This window comes from Podarcis vaucheri (assembly GCF_965113315.1).
Source record: "Podarcis vaucheri genome assembly, chromosome: 11".
Classification (NCBI taxonomy): domain Eukaryota; kingdom Metazoa; phylum Chordata; class Lepidosauria; order Squamata; family Lacertidae; genus Podarcis; species Podarcis vaucheri.
In genome coordinates, this window is record NC_138749.1 from 26628310 (window position 1) to 26650665 (window position 22356).

General features: G+C 39.4%; 1 protein-coding gene across 1 annotated transcript in view; it reads left to right on the plus strand.

The window, feature by feature from the left end:
• Nucleotides 1–5227: 5227 nt before the first annotated feature.
• Nucleotides 5228–22356, plus strand: part of LOC309542992 (E3 ubiquitin-protein ligase RNF180-like) — a 36517-nt gene continuing 19388 nt past the window's right edge. The window contains exons 1-4 of the mRNA XM_082242155.1: nt 5228–5552; nt 8433–8568; nt 17068–17163; nt 18865–19812. Coding sequence (XP_082098281.1) covers nt 8461–8568; nt 17068–17163; nt 18865–19812 — 1152 coding nt within the window. The 5' untranslated portion in view covers nt 5228–5552; nt 8433–8460. The remainder of the gene's footprint in view (nt 5553–8432; nt 8569–17067; nt 17164–18864; nt 19813–22356) is intronic.

Sequence of the window (22356 nt, forward strand, 5' to 3'; positions counted from 1 at the left end):
CAATTGGATATATTCTAAGAATTTAGCTGGATAAATCTCCCATTTTTAAACCCTCGCAGTACGGTTGGTGGTTTTAATGTATAGAATTTATTAGTGTTTTAGTTCTGCACACAAAATAATGTTCTGTTGTCTTGGTTCTGTATTGCTATATTAGTTGTCTCTTAAGTTTATTGTAACTCGATAGGACTTACTTCTGAGTAAATATGGATCAGGCTGCAATCTGATGGGTATTCTGAAATTTGCTATCTGTTCACTCTAATGAAGTGGATTGTTCCCCTTGTAAGGAGATATGTCTATAGAGCTTTCCTCTCCTGGGAAGTATATATCATAGGTGCTCAATGAGAACATTACCACTCCATCTTCCACAACAATAGCCACCTTAAAATATCTAAAGGACTGTCACATGTAAGATGGAGCAAACTTGTTTTCTCCTGCTCTGGATGGTAGGACCCAAACCAATGGCTTCAAGTTACAAGAAGGGAGATTCTGACTAAGCGTCAGGAAGAACTTTCTGGCAGTAAGAGCTGTTTGACAGTGGAATGGACTCCCTTGGAAGGTGGTGGACTCTCCTGCCTTGGAAGTTTTTAAGCAGAGGTTGGATGACAATCTATCATGGCTGCTTTAGTTGAGATTCTTGCGTTGCAGGGGGTTGGACTAGATGACACTTGGGGTCCCTTCCAACTCTACTATGAGTCTATGATTCTATGATTACATACATATCCTGCCTTTCTTCCAAAGAGTTCAAGACAGCATACATGTTTCCCTTTCCTTCCTCCTCACTTCCCATTTTAACCTAACAACAAACTCTGAGTAAGAGGGGCTGGTCCCAGGTCACCCAGCGAGTTTCGTGGCTTAGTGGTGAATGTGATTTGACTCAGTTTCCCCAGTTTGACACTCTAATCACTGCACCACACTGGTTCTTAATCACTTGGACTGAAGTGACAGTGAAGACATTCAGGTCTTGTTATTAAAGAACTTGGAACAGCAGTAAAGAAAATGCCCTAAATATATTTTCGCTTTGGGGTAAAGGGAGAGGAAGACCAGATATAAACTATAAACTGTAAAAGGCACAACAAATCTCTTCTAGAGAATTCCAATATTACAATTTAAAATATTAATGTTTGAGCCTCTTGCAGGCTTTCTAAAATAACTCTAGTTTCTGTTATTATTTCTTTCCCAAAGACATGCATTCCAACATTTATGGAAGTTAATTTTCTAGATTGAATGGCCACACAATCACAAATGAGTTCCAAAGTTTTGACATCTTGTAGCTAGGTCTTAATTTGAGACAGAGCTCAATGCCACATCCTGTAGGCCTGGCTCCAAATGACAGTGCCCAACCTTAGAAGCAAGTGATAATCAGGAGGATTACTATAATCCGGGTGCATTTTCCTCATCACTGAGCATTCAGAGTTACCCCCATAGATAAAGAAGCAGACTGGAGAGCCTCTTCTCCAAAGCAGAAGTCCTACAGGGATGTGCTTTAACAAGATAAAAGGTGACACAGAATCAAGCCTTGAACCCTAGTTTAGTCTTTATAACTAATTACAGATACACACACCAGATGCAACATGAATCAGAAGAATTTATTCGGATTGCTATGTACAATTCCTTAAGTTTTCACATTGATCTTAACTGAAGAGTAGCTATAATATTTGACTGTGTACAGTAGACATAATACATTTAAACCACACCCACAAGAATCCTGGGACCTGTAGTTTGTTAAAGGTGCTGGGATTTGTACCTCTGTGGGTGTAGAATATTGTACATGTCTCAGGACTCTTGTGGGGTGTCCTGAAATTAACTCACATTTCTTCCTTTTTATTTTTTATTTTTTCCAATATATTGGCTATCAAAAGAATCTCTCTCAGCTTTAGTCTATGTTCATCAAAAACCCAAAGTTGTTCCATGAGATTTGCCAGCAATGAGCCTTATTGCAACAAGAAATAGCAATTAGAGCTGCATCCTTCCAATAACAATAATAACTCCAGCCTCACAAAGGACCCTTGATGATCCCTCATTTTGAAACAAAAGTAACAGCTTTTGCGAAGCAAAAGTAATAACTTAGTGATTTATGTGCATTGAAAGAAAGGGGGAAATGGTGCAAATTCATCTTTCAGGAAGTTAACATATTATCTTTGTGTGTTGTTTACGGCTACAAGCACTATCATATTTTAGAGATAACTCACCAGGGATTTGTGGTTAAACCTTGTAAAAATGCTGTTCACACTTAGTTGATCATAGTCCTGTGAACGTTCCAAACTTGGAATGCTCGCATTAGGACTGAAATAAAGTCATTGGACCAGTCACACATTGTCAAGTATTGTTAAGTGTTTGAAGTGTTAACTTATTAGAACTGGGTGCACTACAGAGATTTCCATTGTTACAAAAATAAAAATCAAAGCTGGTTAACTGTTGTGGTGAAGCAATGACATTAAAAATTCTAAATAATTGTAATGAATTATTTAACGCCACAGGGTCTCCATTAGAACAGAAGCTTAATTGGGGAATACAGTGGTACCTCAGGTTAAGTACTTAATAAGTTCCGGAGGTCCATTCTTAACCTGAAGCTGTTCTTAACCTGAAGCACCACTTTAGCTAATGGGGCCTCCTGCTGCTGTTGCACTGCCGGAGCACGATTTCTGTTCTCATCCTGAAGCAAAGTTCTTAACCCGAGGTAATATTTCTGGGTTAGCAGAGTCTGTAACCTGAAGCGTATGTAACCCGAGGTACCACTGTACAATAAAAAGATACACTACTATCTAAAAAGAGGCATTATTGGCTTCATCCAGCAATATCTGAATGCAGTCTAACAATATGCTAAGAACTGAACTTTTATTACCCAATGGGTAAAATAGAATGGCTTTCTGCAATAGAACTACATAGAAACAACAGCATGAAATCTAGTTTCTCCCACCTCAGTGATGTCTCTAGCCCAACTTAATGTCATTCCTGATGCCATTACAAGGTGCAAGGAGCTGTTTAGGAAGCAAGTAGGGATTATCTTGCATTTGATCCAGAATCTATAGTTAGTGGAGAATGATGCAGCTCAATTGCCAAGAGGAAGGAGACCCTGTTAGCATTTTAGACCTCTGTTCAGAGATCTCCACTGGTTGCCTCTTTGCTACCAGGCCAAATTCAAGACGTCACTATTAGTATATAAAGCCTTTAACAGCTTAGAACCAATTTACTTGCTGAATTGCCTTACCCCATATATGAACACACAACCACTTCATTCTGCAGAATTCACACTGTTACAGACACTGCATAATACTTGTTCTGCACTTGTAAGAAATTACCTGGCATAGAAATTTTGTAAAATAAATAAAAATAAAAAACAACAACACTGGCAACTATGACTACACACAAAGACAGCACAGAGTCTGGAAAAATAACCTAAGTCAATTGCCAGCTGCCACTAGGCTACTGCTACCAAATGTTATAGTGCCCACTCACAATCACAAACTCTTTATTTACTTGAGCTATTTATGTAGTGCTCTTTATAATATTTATCACCAGGTGGGTTACAATGCTAATTAAAACATTTTCATATCTTACACAGTAAGATATGCAATGGAATATTTAAACTTCACAACCAAGCTGATGGTCTTGCAAATGTCATCATCTGCACTGTCATGTTATATTTTGGTGCTTTAAATAGGTCACAGATTATTCCAGATGATGAAAAGCTTTGGAACAATTCTGTGCTGTTGTAATCTGTGCTGTTATAATCCAGCAAAAACATAAAATGTCTCTTTAAAGCAGATATAGACAACAATGACAATTGCAACTCAGAGCCTTTCCACAGAACCACTGAGTACATGCCCCTTCATTAATGACTTCTTCATTGACAATGGTATGAGCGAACCAGAAGCAACGGAAGGACATCCTGGCCTCTGTCCCTACTGAAAGCACAAAGGAGGTTATCATTATGCAATCCTTCTCTCCCCAGAAAAGCTCCATAGCAAGGTGAATATTACCATGTCCCCAGATATTGATGAGAGAATGAGCAGATGCAGCAACACCGAAATTGAATTCTTTGTCCTACAAGGAAGAATACCATCCCAAAAGTCAGCTGCACGGAGAATGAAAAAATGAAGGCAAGGTCACTCTGACTGGCAAAAGGACGAAGAGCCAGTTAGATGCAGCAACCAGCTCCATCCTAGGAAGAAATCCAGTAGTGGAAGATCAGTGCAAACACCTGTTAAAATCTCTCATGCAGACAATTAACAAACAGATCTTAGTGCTTTCCTTCAATTTGCTTTCCTTTGCACATGTTGCCTTGTACATTACTTTTTTTAAAGTCTGAGGGCAGGGTCTGCAGCTTATTTCCATTCTATGTTCAGCACCTGCCAGCAGCATTGCTGCTTTCAGAGTCAACTAAGAGACATTGTTGGTCTAGAATGCAAGATAAAAATATAATCTTATAACAGGGAGAGATTCTGTTTTTCACACACACACAACACTACTTTTGTGAATACCTAAAAGGTGTCCCTTTCACCAAATACATTCCATACAACAATCGTAGAAGAGAGCAATGAATAAGCTTTTACATTTCATAAGTCTGCCCTGCGAGAATGAAGAAATATCTGTAACAAATGTGTTGTCTTCATGGAAGACTTGCGGACTCTGAGCTACAAAAAGTGGAAGCCAACAAACATATAACCTGGTCCCATGAAAACGTTCTCCTCAAGAGTATTTTGGTAGTGCAATCCCTTCAAGTGTAGAATACCAACAGGGAAACTTGGGTGCTTGTTTGAGCAGCAAGACCTTAACCTCCAGATTATTGATTTATTACGTTTCTACCCCTCTTTTCTGCCAAGGAGCCCAGAGCATGCAATGCCCATTGATCCTTACAACCACCCTTGTGAAGTAGGCGAGACTGAGAGACGATGACTGGCCCAGAACCACCCAGCAGACTTCAAGCCTGGGAGGGGGATTTAAACCAAGATTTCCCTGGTCACAGTCCAACTACGACACCTCAGTGACACCTATAGAATATGACAAGACTTTCCTTTTGAAAAGTACTCTGAGCATGTATGGAGCGCGCTCCAAAGCAACCACAAGCAGTAGGGCTCGGGGTCAGATCCTCCGCCCACCCCCCACCCCCCATGCTCTGGTGCTTTCCTTTCGGAAAGAAAAGAAGCAGCTATCTTATAGCTATAGGCGCGAGAAGCAGCAGCAGCAGCAGCAGGCGGCGACGGTACTTTAGATAGACCTCGCTGCCCCTCCCAGCCTGCTCTACTACTACAGCCACCATCCCGGGAAGGAGCGGCGCTGAAGGAGAACGAGGGCGCGGGCGAAGCCGACGAGCCCTTCTTCTCCCGCTTCCAGCGCCCCGCTTTGCCCGGGAGGAGACCGAGCGCTTTCCGCTGCCGTTTGTCTCCCGTCTCTTCCCGTTTGGCGCCGCGACAGCCCGCATCTCTCATAATCCCCCCCCGGCGGAGACTCGACAAAGCACCGACGAGCCAACCAGGCCTCTCTGACGCCCTCCTTGCTCTCCCTCAGAGGGCGCCTCCGCAGCGGCCGGGCGCCAAGAGGGGCAGAGGCAGGTAAATGGGGGCGGCCGGGCGCGCGCGCGCGGGAGTTTCTGTCAGGCACTGCCGGGCTGAGGAGGAGGAGGAGGCCTAGTCGCTGTGGTCGAGGAGACAAGCAGGCAGGCGCCTCCTCCTCCTCCTTCTCTTCCAGCCTCCGCGTGAGGGCAGAGGGAGAAGGGGGTGTCACACGAAGGCTGCCTCTTCCTTGTGGGTGTAGAATAAAGGGGCGCCTCGTCTGAAGGGGGCACAGCAGCCAGGACGGTCCCGCGAGGGAAGGCGCGTGGAAAGGAATGGCAGCGGCATCGCCCTTCCCCACACGACCCCCCTGTCAAACAGTAGGGGCGGCAGCAGCAGGAGTAAAAATACATTATGTGTGTGTGGAGAGAGAGATGAGAGCTTTCCCCCACCTGTTTCGTACAAAACGTGGAGGGAGGAACCATGCTCCCTTTTCTAAATGTATTCCCTATGAAGCGCCTTTTTGATTTCGAGGGAGTTAACTTGAAAGCACATTTAGAATCGCAGCCTTGTTTTCTGGATTACGTTTCAGTCATTTGTAAGCGAAAAGCGCCTTTTCTTGAAGGTCCGGCAGTTGGGCAGGAAAGCATGCTGCTTCTTTGGGGGGGCACTACTTAAACTGTTAAATACTACAGGGATTTATGATGCTTATTGTTCTTAATTTCCATTTATAGACTGCTTACAACCTGAAGATTGCAAGGCAGTACAATAAATAAGAAAATACATAAAGAATATGCATTTACATAAATACCATAGCAATATAAATCAAGTCAAGAGAACATTACCAGGCAGTATAATGTAAGATTTCAATTATCATAACAAACATTATTCATACAACCACTCACCTAATCTCACTCATCATCTATTCTATAGAACCAGTACAATCATTCACTACCTAAAGTATTATCTCTGTCATCGAAACATTCATAAATAAACCACCAATGCTCAATAATATTACAACCCACACACAGGAGATCCCTGCAAAGTACACACATGTAAGATACTCTCCCCATTTCTGAAGCACTGTTGGTGGAGAATTCCTACAGCTCAATTCTAAAAAGTCCACTAAGGCTGTATCCTATATCCACTTTCATGGGGGAAGGAAACACTAAACACAGTGGGACTTCCCTTTGAGCAGACGTCTATAGTATTGTGCTCTGTGTGCGTGCTGCGTAGTTTTATGTTAGATTTATGTACCACCTTTCAGTAGGCATGTTCATGCCACTAGCAAAATTACATCTGAGCAATAAGATTTTTCATGATGGAAACAATGTCTGCTGCTTAAGTACACAGTTAGGTGTACTTCAAGATATTCAAGTTTTCTGTAAGCATTAACATTTTTCATTGTATCCAAACATAGAAGAGCTAAGCATACTCTCCTCAAGCAGGACTGAAAGACATGAGTAAACTTGACTAATAAAAGAATTTCATGAACTTTTTTTAAAGGAGCAATGCACCACAAACTCTGGAGCAAATGAGAGGACACATTAAATACATGTATGCATTTAGCATGATTTGTTTTACTTTACAAATAACAATTGTTGGAGAAGAGTGCAGATCAGGATCGGGACCACAACACTCAGGAGGGATAGTCCTTTCCCACTGTGCAATTGATTCTGATGAAAATCTCTCTCACACACTGTTCCCAAGCTGCTATTGATGCCAAATAAAAAGCAAATATATCAAATGCACATTCACATTTACCATACCATCTCATTTTGTCCTTGAAAGCTAAGCATCTTTTAGTGGTAGTTGAATTCCATAATTTGTTTCTAGATTAAATCCTTGTGGATTATGGGCCTCACCAGTTGGAGGAGGAGGATAGTTGGTATGGGAGTTTACAGAGTCTACCAGAGGTTAACTAGAGGCCTGACTCTTACTGACTGTGCCAGGTGTTTAGCCTTGAAACACTGAAAAATAATGATATTTCATTATGTAATGTTTTGTTTTTGTCAATCATAGTTGACAAATTTGACAATGGGGACTAGAAATCTAACTAGTCATGGTTTAATATAGTTTAATACTTCAGGAAAAACCTTGACTCAAAGCAACAGTCAAAGGGAGAACATGTTGCTGCAGAGCAAAGCCACAGTTGTTCTAAAGCAACATATTTCACCTGTCAGGAATACATTCCTGTAAGCAGTCCTATGGGACTGCTTGTGTGAATGAAGAACTGAAGTTTCCTTTTAGCTTTGCAATCAGATTTTACACTGAGTTACCTCTTCAGGTATTGAAAACTTAAACACGGTGATGATGCGGGGCATGTGGTTATGGGGCATGATGGAAATTCAGCTGTACCCTGCATCTGTTCAAGGAATCTGCATAGATAGCAGAACTATTTGTTCAAATTATTTGGACCTGTGCAAAAAAAACAAAACAAAAACAACCAAGAATATGACTGTCATTAATATGGCCGTTCTGTTAATGGGAATAAAACAGAGAATAAATTTGACTTCCCTCGGATCCATTGTAAATTTAGAGATAGAGCAGGGAAGGAAAGTGGCGGAAAGAGGGCTAAACCGATTTCACAGGAACAAAGCCACTCCCACTGATTTTGGTAGCAATACTGTGCAGAAGGTGCATATGAGGAAATGAGTGGGAGCAAAACGCAGTAACTAATAAAAGTTAGCTAAAGTACTCTGATAAATCACAGGATAAAAGATCATAAGTAGTGGCATCAATACAATGGGGCTGAGTAGTATGTGCATCGTGAAGAGTCAAGAAGAGTTTAATATGGATAAAACATCAGCTAATGTGGATTGACCCATAACTTTGTGCATCAGAAAAAAATGTAAGCTTCTCTTTCTCTGAAAGAACTGGTGAAAAAACACAGAATACAGAAACATAATAAAGTATGCTATTTTTATTTGATTCTAACAGATATACAGTTCAAAGAACCAGAGTTAAGATGAATAGCCAAGGTCAGGGTGACATGCTTCGTTGCTGGAAGTGTCGAAAATACGTAGCTAATTCTGATTGCCTCATAAACGACCAAACTGCAGATTTGGTCTTTGAAGTAAGTAAAAAAAATATTGTTTCTTCTAGGCCATTACTAGAGTATGTATTTTTAATTTAGGAGTGCAGGAATTAATATGTTCAAAATTGCACAGTTATATACTACTGAATTAAGAAGAACCGGGTTATGGATATTCACCCATTGGACAATTTAAACCATTTGTTTATCAAATGGAGCTTTATTGATATTTTTAGTATTCTGAAGTACTCTTTCATATTTGTATTGTATTGTATTGTATTGTAGATGTCATATATGCCCAATGCAGAAAACAGGGAAGTAAATCACAATACCGGTTTTGTGCTGTTGTACTGGATCTGTACTTTGTAGAAAGTGTGTTCAACTTTACAAATTTTCTACAACTCTGCAGCTCAGACTAGTGCAGTATTTATTTTGATTTGTAGTTATAATTCAGTGCTATTAACTTGCTGACCCTAAAATTTTAGGAAAGCAAAAAAATTAAAGATATCCGCAATGCTAAATTGCCTAATCTGTATGATTTATAAGGATAGTTTAGAGAGATTCACCATTGCAGCAGGGAGCACAACAAGGGCTCTCAAGGTTAAACTTCTGAAAAGTATAAATAAGCTTAAACTTGCAATAATTGTTTCGACTGCACAGGAAGATGAACAAAGGATCAGTAGGCGCCAGCATTCTTACATTATTTTACAGTCAGAATAAGAATCTGTTTGGCACAGACCTTTTAGGTGATGGGGTGCTTTTCACTGTGATAAAATAATTTCAGCAACTATTATTGTTATTGCTATTGGTAACCCAGAGAAATATAAGCACACTTAAATCCTATTGAAACCAATGTAAATTAATAACACAGGTTTCTTTTGAATGCACCTATTCTCTTTAACGGGACGCGGGTGGCGCTTTGGGTTAAACCACTGAGCCTAGGACTTGCTGATCAGAAGGTCGGCGGTTCGAATCCCCACGACGGGGTGAGCTCACGTTGCTCGGTCCCTGCTCCTGCCAACCTAGCAGTTTGAAAGCACGTCAAAGTGCAAGGAGATAAATAGGTACCGCTCCGGCGGGAAGGTAAACGGCGTTTCTGTGCACTGCTCTGGTTCACCAGAAGTGGCTTAGTCATGCTGGCCACATGACCTGGAAGCTGTATGCCAGCTCCCTCGGCCAATAAAGCGAGATGAGCGCCTCAATCCCAGAGTCGGTCAGGGGTCCCTTTACCTTTACCTATTCTCTTTAACAGTGCTGTTTTCTGTTCAGTTGCTTTCACAATTAAGTGCTATGGAAATCCGTCAGATTAAGTTTACAAATAATCGTGGCATTGGTCCATTGCTCAAGCCCGCTTCCTCTACAGCCGATCATTTCTCAACCCATTAAAGAATCTCAGATAGGGGAACTAGGAAAGAGGCCTTGGAGAGCTGATACAAGTTTGAATGGGCAGGCCTGGGCTCGATGGACCGATGGTCTGAGACCAGGCACCTCCATACTCAGCCCTCTAGATGTTTTGGGACTATCATTCTCATCATCCCTAACCAACAGGACCAGTGGTCAGGGATAATGGGAATTGTAGTCTCAAAACATCTGGAGGGCTGAGTTTGGGGATGCCTTGTCTGAGACAGTTTCAGGCAGCTTCGTAAATTGTTAATATATCATCATAATTCACTAGCTAAGAAAATCATTTTCATTAAAAAAATGGGAAGTTTAAATCTTGGTTTAAAAAAAACAAAATGCATTTGTGCATTTGCTGTCATTTTGCAGCATCAGTTAATTATCAAGCACTGGTTTCCACTAGCTCCCCTGCTGATGTCTTTTATAATGCTGGTTCAAAGAGAAGAGCAAAGTAAAAGTGCACCATGCTGATTCTTCATCTGCAATGTAATGCTGTGTTTGCCAGGAAAGAAAATAACATCATTTTTTTCAATTTTGTATGTCTAACCTAAACATAGACTATTGGGAGCAGCTTTATTCTTAATCTGGATTATGAAACTGGATGATACATGCAGAAAAAGAAATTCACATTCTTTTCCTTTCCTTATATAGCAACCCTTTAAAAATTTCCACCTCTTAATGATTTGAAATAATCTGTAAGGAGAATCTGGACGGTGTTTTTATATCTGCTTCTAGCTTAACTGTAGTGTCTCCCACACATTCTTCAGATGTTATAGCATGACTCAGCATAACAGGGCTAGGCAAGCATCCCAATGCACTATGTGTAATCACATGGTTAATAAGGACAAACAGATGTCAAAAGTTTTGCATCCATCCTAACTTGCAACCCAGTGCAAGAACAAGCAAGAATTATTTTCACAGCTTTTTATGTGAGTAGCAGGATCTTTTTAGGATTCCAGTTTTGACAGTGTCAAAAGCCATTTCTCTCATTTGACCAGTTTCAGCTAAGAAATAAGCCTTCAAATTCATCAAGCTTCTCCAGTCAAAAGGAGAGGTCTGCTTCCTACACTTGTTATAACCAAGGCTTTGTGCATTGCATGATTTTTTCCACAATATGTTATCAGGCATAGAATTCAGTACCTCAAGTTTCTCAGGCTTAGTCTTTTTTAAAAGCAAGTGATTGGCCCTCATGATAGTGAAGATATGCTTGAAAGTGTGAAGGAGCATCTGGTGAAATCTCAGAAGCTTTCTGAAAGCAGCTGATGGGTGGGGGCCTGCATAGTTTAAAAGGGCTTTTCTACACACACACAAACAGAACAGGCATTATTTTGTAGTACATATGTTTTTAATATAGGGTGTACATAAGACTTAGGCTCTTCCATCTCCTTCCAGTCATCTGACTGGCCACAAAAGCACCAGGCTATGATGCAGCAGTCCCTCTAAAAGCAGCAAACGATAATAATGTGTCTTAAAGGTGTTTATTCATAAAGGTGAAATTATTTTTATGCCATATTATAATTAACTATCAATGCTTTTAATGTCTTCAGTACCATCCAACTTTTATGTTACATTAGAAGGATTTTTTCTTAGCAATTTTCAAACATCTCCTGCTGGATGGATAAGAGATATCTGATATCTCACAAGTTGATTCTCTGTGACTTTTTCCAAATTAAAAAGAAACATGGAAGTGCAACTTGATATGGCTGTGAAGGAGAAGAGGCTCAGTAAGACATGTCCAGAAATACATACACCTACACATATGCACACATCCCTCCAAAGAAAGTACAGTACCCTATAATTTATCTGCATATTCTGTCACTTGCTGGGTAGACTATGCCTGCAGTAGTAAGCTTAAGAGAAAACTGCTCCCCCCCTCCACACACACACGAAGCACATGCTGCTCTTGCTGCATGGTCTACTTGCTGTCCTAACTAAAGCATGCATGCACTGCAGAGGGCAGGGTTAGAAAGTGAGACTGCCATCAGGACTATCTGATATGCACACGTTGATCTGCTTTGCAGAGAGAGGGGTGGGTGGACTTTTCAAAGAATGTTTATTTGTCCATTGCACCTTGCTTGTCTGACAAGGAGTCTATATACATTAAGAGGGTGTGAAGAGGAAAAGAAGCTGAGCTCCAGTGAACAGATCACAGTGCATTCAATTTGGATTTCAAAGAAAATGCACACATCTCTAAATATGTATCCAACTATGCCACGACTGGACCTAATGGTCAGGGGTCCCTTTACTTTTTTATGTATCCTATAAGTCAATACATATTCCACTTGTTAGAGGGATAAAGAGAGGGGAGAGTCTTTTCTCACTTTTGCAGAAGTCTGGATAAGATAGTGAGTCAGGTGGAACAGTATCTGCATTTATGTCAAGTCTTCTGTGCTTTCCAAAGGGTTTGCAAGATGTGGCTTCCTCCCACTGTCCCTGCAGTTTGGACAAGAGAAGAAACAGCAGGAGAGAGTCCACTGATTTCTTTCCTTCTCCACACTGCAGGACAAATCAGATAACTCTCCCAGAAGTAGTCTGCAAATGATAGAAGATTTGGTGTTCAGTGGGAAAGAAGGAAAGTTGATAGCAAATGCTATCAGAGGCTAGTTAACAAGCCAGATTGAGGTTTATGGACATGTATGAAACTCACAGTAGACTCAGTTTGGACATTCGACTGTCAGTAAAGTTTTGGTCACATTACGAGTCAAATATTTTAAACTATGAGCTTCATTAGAACAAGAAAAAATATACTTTAATTGCCTGCAGGTTTCATGCTTTTGATACAAATTTGTTACATTGTAATGTTTCTCAGTAAGTTATATATAATGACTTACTGTAACTTTTAATATATTTAGGTAAGGTTTCTATAAATGTGAATAATTTTCCGAACATCTAGAACACCAGGGTCAAGCAGGGACAAGCCATGTTGAAGATTCATTTCTGACTGCATTTATGTAGCAATGGGGCCAGACATCTTTTTTTCATGCAATACCCCTGTGAGGTGCAAAATATAGATAGATAGATAGATAGATAGATAGATAGATAGATAGATAGATAGATAGATTCTTTATTGTCATTACACTAGTGCAACATTGCACAAGTGCAACGAAATTGGATGCCATCCCTTAAAAACAACAAAAGCAAAACAACAGCAACAACCAAACAAACCACCTTCCAACCACACCCACACCCACAGATACCACAGATATATCCAGATACCATACCCCATGGAGGCATATGCAGTCCAATTTCAACCTGGATTGCAGTTTCTGTTCTTTGTAGCTGCTCTAAGTAACTAACACTCTAAATTGATTTTGTGTGGCAGGGTGGTATTGTTTTGGTTTGTTGCTAAGGTATGTATTTTTGTGTTTTTATATTATAAAACATCCTGTGTTCCTCTGATGAAGGGCAGTATAGAAATTTAAGAAATAAAATAAATAACAAAATAAACCTGTAAAGAAGAAAGGGTGAAAATGCAACCACACCACCTTGTAAACTTGTTGTAAGTGCCTTACACACACACAGAGAGAGAAACAGATTAAAGGGACATACTTTACACCCAAATTGGCATGGATGCGGTTGCACCCAATCTGTCCATTATTAAGATCCTGGAGGGCTTCTGCTAACCAGAGCAAACATTACTGTGCCAGATGGACAAATAATTTAACCTAGTATAAGGCACCTATGTTCCTATTATCATTTACTCACATTCAAGTGGGTTAAAGTTAGGACTGAGCCTTGTTTGGTAAACATCATAACTAAACAGGGATTCCCATCACATCAACACACAATATTAGCTCCCTCCCCTTCACCAGACTTTTCAAGCAACTTATTTATACCACTGGTAAGAAAGAAACTGGAGATTAAGCAAATAATACAAAGTGTGGAAGCTTTTTTCTTCTGCTTAATATTTTAGGACTTACATTTGAGACAGGGCTTAGCTACATCCTAAAATTTCATTTTCATATGCTACAGTGAATTCAGTCTTGGGAGTGCAACTGTTGGCACTAAATTGTGATTATTTAGAGTGCACTTGATAAAGCTTTTAGTAGCATTTAAATGTCATACTGCAGTATAGCCATAAGATAAATTAAAATATTTTCCATTACTTTTCTTGTTTTTTCCTACTTTCTTTTTGTTACTGGCATAATAAAATAAAGCCAAGGCTCCAATAATCATATGTTTTAAAGCCAAGTATTCTTCACAATATTGTTTTCAGTATAAAACTTTGCCCCGCTCAAAGAACAATTATTAAAATTAGGTAAGTTTTTCTTTGGAAAATAACAACAACAACAAATTATGGGGGGAAATGGAATTTAAAGTACCAACAATGTGAACTGAATTTTTCCCCAGTGATTGTACAAATGTGATTGAGCAAGTAGGTTTTCTCAGAATTAAACATGACCCCATTCATTTAAATTGTGTTAGTTTTAAACATATTTTTTTTCTTATTCTTGCAACCCTTTTATACTTTAGAAACCATTATCTTTAAACTAGTTAAACAAGACTGATTAAACTGAAACACGTTTTTATTACACTAGTAACAATGAGACTAAACTGGCTTGAGTCTATAATTTGTCAGTTCAATTGTTTTCGGAATTGGGGCACATATCTGTAACCATAAACCTTTTAATATTCTCATGAAATGCAGTATTTATTTGAAACAATTTATTTGCTATTTTCTGTTCACACATTGCACAATGCCTATTTTCAAGAAAGAAAATGGCACCATTTATTTAAACAATTACACAACTTGCTTTTATCTGTCATTGTGTCCTAAATGTATAGCGTATTCTTGGAAAACCGTAGTGCCTTATAATACTGATTGCATAACTACCATCATAACAATATTAATAAAGGTTTAACAATAATCTGTCAGGAAAGAATTCAACCACAAGATTTGAAACAATTTCCTAAACTTTTTTACTATATGCTTGAGAAAATCCTCATTTTCTAAGATGGTTAAGAGACGTCAGCTGTGTTCCATCATCTTTGCAGCTAGGCCATTACAGTAGAAACCTTTTCTAGGCAGCAGTCTTATCTTGCTGGTCTGTCTTTTTATTGCAAGATCAATAATATGTGTTTTAAAACTATCAAATACTTACTGTCTTTTAGGGCAAGCCCTCAAAAGGTAACTTATAATAAAAACATCAGAACTCCATACTTGTATTTCATTACTTACCGTATTTTTCGCTCTATAACACGCACCTGACCATAACACGCACATAGTTTTTAGAGGAGGAAAACAAGAAAAAAATATTCTAAACGAAACAGTGGATGTATGATTTTTGTGGTTCATGCTGTGGCCACAGACGTGATCTGACGGTGAGTTTGGGGTAGCCCAATGCAAAAATCCTGAGGATCCATGTGGATCCATGCTTTGTAACCACGATTTTGCGCCATTGCAGCCCCATGAAACAGTGGGTGCGTGTGTGTGTTTTGGTGCAGGCTGTAGCCATGCATATGCTATATGATCTGATGGTGAACTTGGGGTGACCCAGTGCAAAAATCCTGAGGATCCATGTGGATCCGTGCTTTGTAACCACATTTTAAGTGGGGAGGGAAGGAAAAGTATTAAAGGGAGAAGGAACACGCATGGGGTGGGTGGAGAAGGATGTGGCTAATAATGCAGGAGAGGGGTCTAAGGGGACAAGGAACACGCGTGGGGTGGGTGGAGAAGGATGTGGCTAATAATGCAGGAGAGGGGTCTAAGGGGACAAGGAACACGCGTGGGGTGGGTGGAGAAGGATGTGGCTAATAATGCAGGAGAGGGGTCTAAGGGGACAAGGAACACGCGTGGGGTGGGTGGAGAAGGATGTGGCTAATAATGCAGGAGAGGGGTCTAAGGGGACAAGGAACACGCGTGGGGTGGGTGGAGAAGGATGTGGCTAATAATGCAGGAGAGGGGTCTAAGGGGACAAGGAACACGTGTGGGGTGTGTGGAGAAGGATGTGGCTAATAATGCAGGAGAGGGGTCTAAGGGGAAAAGGGACACGCGTGGGGTGGGTGGAGAAGGATGTGGCTAATAATGCAGGAGAGGGGTCTAAGGGGACAAGGAACACGCGTGGGGTGGGTGGAGAAGGATGTGGCTAATGATGAAGGAGAGGGGTCTAAGGGGAAAAGGAGCTCGCTTGGGGTGGGTGGAGAAGGAGCTTTTCGGAGAGCGGAGGGGGGAGGGAAAGAGCACTGTTGCTTTAAAGGAGCCAACCGGACAGCAGCCACTTATAGCAGTGTAAGCAGCTCCTTTCCTCTCCCGCTTTCCTCCTTCTCTCCCTCTTTGCTGCTTTACGCAGCTAATGGCAAATCCCCTGCAACCCAAGTCCTGCTCAGCGGATCATCTGAGACGCTGGGAGAATTGTAATTTCCCCCTCTCCCTCATCCCGTGCCCTCCTGTCCCCAACAGCCTTTTAAAAAACTTTTTTACTGGTTTTCACTGTGCTCGTGGCTCAGAGCCCTCCTGTGCCCTGCCGTCCCTCTGCAGCCTCATTGCTCCGTTTAGAGAGCGCACGGACCTTTGCTAGCTGAGGCTGCAGCAGCTGTTGCTGGCTACGCGGCGCTTTTTCCGGCTCGCTATGGCTCCCGTCTGTCCCTCCTCGCGTGTAAGCGGCTGCTGCCCGCTTTGCTGGCATGGCTCTCCTTCCCTCCCTCCTCCTCAGCTCCTCCCCCTCCTCCTGGCTGTAAAGCAAGCAAAGCTAGAGCCGTGCAAAGCCCTGCAAGCGACTCCTGCTTTGCTTGATTGACGGCAGCCATGGCTCCGGTCGAGTGCACTCGCTCCGTAACACGCACAGGCATTTTCCCTTACTTTCTAGGAGCAAAAAAGTGTGTGCTTTGGAGCGAAAATTACGGTAATTGTAAATCACTGAAATGCACCCTGTATCATAATTGGAGAAGGAGAAGCAAAGGTGCTAGGTATAGACACTTGTTCAACCTGGTTGAAAGGGAAATAGGTTGATGGGCCACTAATTAGAAGGAGAGCTGGCATAAAGGACACATTTGCCTGAAGGCAAGGAGGAAGGAATAAAGAATGCGGGAAATGGATACAAAGGAGTTGGTTCATGGCACTGGAAGTGGAAATATCAATGATAGGTATTTTAAAATAGAAAGTAGGTCAGAATGTTATTAATATATTGAATCTTAATTCAACAGGAACCTCACGCTTCTACTGCCTCTCAGGATATGTGTAATGTATGGCACATGAATATAGAAGCACTTCCAGATTGGGTGACTCATATAATAGAAAACGTATGTTCATTTTACTTATCTCACATAACTTTTTAATATTCTATGCAATATTCTATAGAAAGTAAACAATATCTAGGTCTTTATAAAGGGCCTTAGAAGTACAGTTATATCATTACATATTTTATAGTTATTTAAGTAGGTAAATGCGTTTTCAAATGCTTATAATATAGGGACATTCTTTCACCTCTGGTGGACGTGCCCAAAAGTGAAGGCCTTCTGGGAAACAATTTATAATGAGTTAACAAAGGTATTTAAGTATACCTTTCCCAAGAAACCAGAGGCCTTCCTCTTGGGCATTGTCGGCCAGAAAGTGTTAAAAAAGGATAGAACCTTTTTTATGTATGCAACTACTGCAGCAAGTATTCTCATTGCAAAATACTGGAAGACACAAGATTTACCCACACTGGAAGAGTGGCAGACGCAATTGATGGACTATATGGAGTTGGCGGAAATGACTGGCAGAATCCGAGATTTGGGAGAAGAATCGATCGAGGAGGATTGGAAAAAATTTAAGGACTATTTACAAAAATATTATAAGTTATATGAATCTTAAGAATATGCATGATTTGGAAAATTTAGCTTCAGCAAACAAATTTTGGTAATATGGGAAGTCAAGCTGTAATTATGGAATGACTAAAGTTTAATGCTGTATCTAATTGAGGACAAAAGTAAACTGATAATAAGTATTTTAGACTTAAATTACACTATTCTAAAAAGTACAAAAGAATGCATGAAACAAGGTAATAATTTGCTGATATCTTTATTGTAAAGAATGCAGGGTGAGGGAGACGTGGGGAAGTCCGATTAGTGATGAAAAAATGTATTTGAAAGATGGATTTCTTTTTCTTCTTTATTTTTCTTTCTGTTTTTTCTTATTTTATATCTGACTTTGTAATCGTATCTGGAAAGCAATAAAAATCTCTTTTAAAAAAAATCAAATGCTTATAATAAACAAGTCATTGTGTCAACTCTGCTCTTGCCATATTTAGTATGCATATCAACACATCCAAAGTTTCTGTAAAATTGTAATACATAATGCTATTCCCACACTTTGTTTGGTGTCATAAGTCCTGAAACTTCAGTAAGGTTTCAACAGATGTAAATGGGCTCTTCTGCTAAAAGACTGATTTTGATTTATTGGAAAGATAACACCATGGCCCCTTTGAAAGATGGATAGAAGCTATGACTACTTTTGCAACATACAAACATAGATTGTGTGGAATACATTTATAAAAAGCACAATGGCGTGTTAATAATTTTAAACTTGTTAGAAACATGGTACTACTTATATACCCATATATTGCATTGTATCACAGTTTCAAGCACTTTTTTCTTTTCTTTTAACTTTTCTCCACATTTTTCACTCTGCTGAAATTTTTCAATAAAATATATATTAACAAAAATATTTGAACAGACTGACTTCTGCATAGGATTGTAGTTTACAAGACTGTTCAAATGTTACCCTCCCCCTCCCCCTCAAAGTTCCATGTTAAATATATGCCTTACTTAGTATAAAACTAAGGTCTCAGAATATTTAGGAATATCAAATAACCCTTTGAAACGATTACATTGGCACATTGCCTTTTTTCAGTCATAAAACAAATGTTTACATGCTTTTCTGCTCTGTTTGAAAAAAGATTTATGTCTTATCTTCTGGATTACAAATAATTAATTGTTTGTTTCCCTCCGCATTATCCTCAGGCACAGTGGACAACTGGAAAGCTGAACTGCCCATTCTGTGGGGCCCGTCTGGGGGGTTTTAATTTCGTCAATAATACAAAATGCTCCTGTGGCCAATTTACAAACATCCATCTTTGCAAGAGGCGAACTGACTACCAAACAGTTAGTTCAGTTACATCAGCAATATCGCCACTGAAGCACTTGCCTCTTTGTAAAGTTCATTCTGACTTTAACAACGAAATATGGCAGAATGTGACAGGTGGATCTTTGGAAGACAGAAATCAAAGACTTCCATGTGTAGCCAAAAATAACAATGGCATTGGACGATTAATGGAGGCACTTTGCCTAGAGGTAAGATCAACCAACTTTGAGATGAACAGTAAAAAAATACACTTCAAAGTGTCTAATCCAAAAACAAGTATTTCAGCTTCACTGGCTGTGAATGACAAATACACTGTAAAAGCTTTTCATAGAAAATCACAGAGTTTAGACATGAACTTCAGAGAGAAGCTTGTTTTGCTGCCTACTTTATATGGAACTTCCACAGCTAAGAGACCTGTTTTGTCCAGGCAACATGAAGCACAGCCTTTTTACACAAAGGGTTGCTTACAGTTAAAGTCCAGCAGAACACATAATTTTTTTCATTTCCCACTTAAATCAGATGCTGGTGAGCTTCCAAACAGTTTTTCAGTTACTTCTTATGGTGCATTTGCACAAGAAGAGACAGAGTTTAATCATGGTTTAAAAGCTTCCAAACAGTGTCTTGAGAGCACTACTGCTGACCAGCAGCTGTTCCTGTCTTCATCAGAGAGCACTACAGAAGAAGATACTGCACAGAAACACATCGCACCTTTTGGTCTTCTTCAGCCTTTCACAACTATTGATCAAAAGTTGAGCAAGAGAAAAAGGAACCGATTGAACAGTTTGAGGAGAAAGAAGAGGTGGCCAGAGAGGTGGCCTCAGAAGCAGGTATGTACAATAAAATAGAGATTGTAATCATACCAAATGTTATCATGTTAGAGACAGCAGCCTCTAAGTGGGAGTAATGGCTGCAGCCATGATATATATCAGTTCAGATATCTTACTAAGCTATAGTTAGCATCAGTCATTTACAAACCTACTTCAAACTGTTCTATTTGGGGGGTGCAGACAATTGCAAACCATGGTTTTTTGATTCAGACATAACATCAAACCATAGTTCATTACCTATACTTCACACAATGTCTGAATGGACCCATTGGCTAAAGGACAAAAATATGTACAAACATTTCATGTTCTTATGAAAAACGCTAGTAGATTATACCAAAAATGTAGGAAAGAAACTATGTCTATGTACATTTTTAATTTTTTTTCTCGCACCCAAAGACTTGTATCAGTATAAAGAACAAGTCCTTCATCATGAGCATTCACTTAAAATCCAAACAGAAAGGAAGTCTTTCAATAATCTCTTGTTTCTAATCAAACTGTGAGCTCCCTTCCTGTAATGTAGTTCTTCTACCTGATAAAGTACAAATACAAATTCTCTTCTATAAAAGGTGAAAAGACTGCTTATTCTATTCTTAAAACTTTTGCGCTCATGTTTGTAATTAGCTCCTCTGCAGTTTTCTTTGCAGCTTTCTACTTCCTACAGTCAGTGTGAGGTTTTTCACTATAGCTAAGCCATATACACAAGTAAACATGTGCATTAAAACATTACAGGTTATTTGAGTCATGTGCACAACTGCATAAACATCGTTTTGAGCTTTCACATTACATGGCTACATAAAATTTCCCATTATGAAATTCTCTCTTGTTAATAATAATAATTTATTTGTACCCTGCCCATCTGACTGGGTTGTTCCAGCCACTCGGGGGGGGGGGGGGCTTCCAACATATATAAAGACGTAATAAAACATTAAACATTAAAAAGCTTCCCTATACAGGGCTGCTATCATTGTTATCTTTTATAATGTTATTTTCACCCTGTATGAATCCAAGAATTATGTTTATAAATATTTCCATATATTTTATAGTTAATACAATATATTAATATTGTTCTCTCAGATAATACAGTGTACTTTCCTATATTGTATTAAGTCAGAATGCACCCAAACACCAAAACATTACAGTTCAGGTTCATTAAAATTCTATATTTCTATTTTAATGTAATTCCACACAGCATAATGTATCATTCCACCGGAACTATAGTACAGTATCGTGTTTTTGCTGCTAATCTTCCTGTATAAGGGGACTCCGCAGTAAGTATGCAATAATAGAAGTGTGGGTTTTTTAACAGCAGGGGGCACCAAATTTCCTCTAGCTACAAAACAATGGTAACTAAACTTTTATGAAGGAGCATTGCATGGTATAGGATGGTGTATTTTATTTGTAGAATGTTTTATAGATTAAAAGCAGTAACACTGCTAACATCTGGTGATTATAGGTTTTAAGCATAATAGTGATACCTGTTGCCACTGCTGCAGCTCAGAGTCTGCCAACATTTTTGTAATAAGCTGGTTCTTGTGGCTGATTTTATTATATATCCATTCCAAAATTGCCTTTGTTAAAAGCTTGTGATAAATGGCTGCAATCTGTCTGCCAAAGAACTGTTCTTCTGCCTCTTAAAAACTGGTACCATTTGAGTTTAAAATATTTTTAGTAAGAGCAAGAATAATTTTTGTAACAATTCATAAATTATTACTGGAAAAGAAACACTGTGAATGATAAAAAGTGAAAATATTTTCTTGAACTTTCTTTTTGTTTAAAAGTTGGGGAGAAAACAAATAAATAGACAACTGAACATGTGATATATATTTTTTAAATATTACTGTTACAGTACAAGGAGCTCTTTACACTGAATCTTTTTTTTTTAATTCTTTCCAAACATTTGAGTCATTGTCATAAAGTAAAATTATATGCAATACATTAATTGTCACTTATCAAACAAGAGTTTTGTTTAGCTTGTAATATAATGGTGGCTAGTATCCTGGTGATTCATCTAAGTTAATCAAAAGAAAATATAGGTAAAATGTCTATTTACTGAAACACTCATTGGTTTTGAGATATCAGTTTCATTTCTATTTTTGCCATTGCCTTAGTTACTTGAAGAGGGTGCTTGAGAAGGCAGTAGTGGCCCAGTTTCAGACATGCTTGGGGGAAAACTGATTACCTGGATCTATTTTAGTCTTGTTTGAAGCCCAGGCCTAATTCAAGGTGCTCCCAGTAACATTTAAAGCCCTAAATGACTTATGCGCCAAATATCTGAAATATTGGCTCCATCTTCATAGTTCTGCCTATGGAACTGATGGCCCAGAAGAGGACTTTCACTGTGGCAGCCCCTAAACTGTAGAACTATCTCCCATCTAGCATTCTCGTCGTATAGCTTTCACCATATGCTGAAGGCATGCCTCTTTATACTGGTGTTGTGTTCTGGATGGAACGGTCGTATTTATTTTAATAATTCAGTATTATATTATTGTACAATATTGTATTGTATACCACCCTGGGACCTTCTAGTGAAAATAAACAAACAAA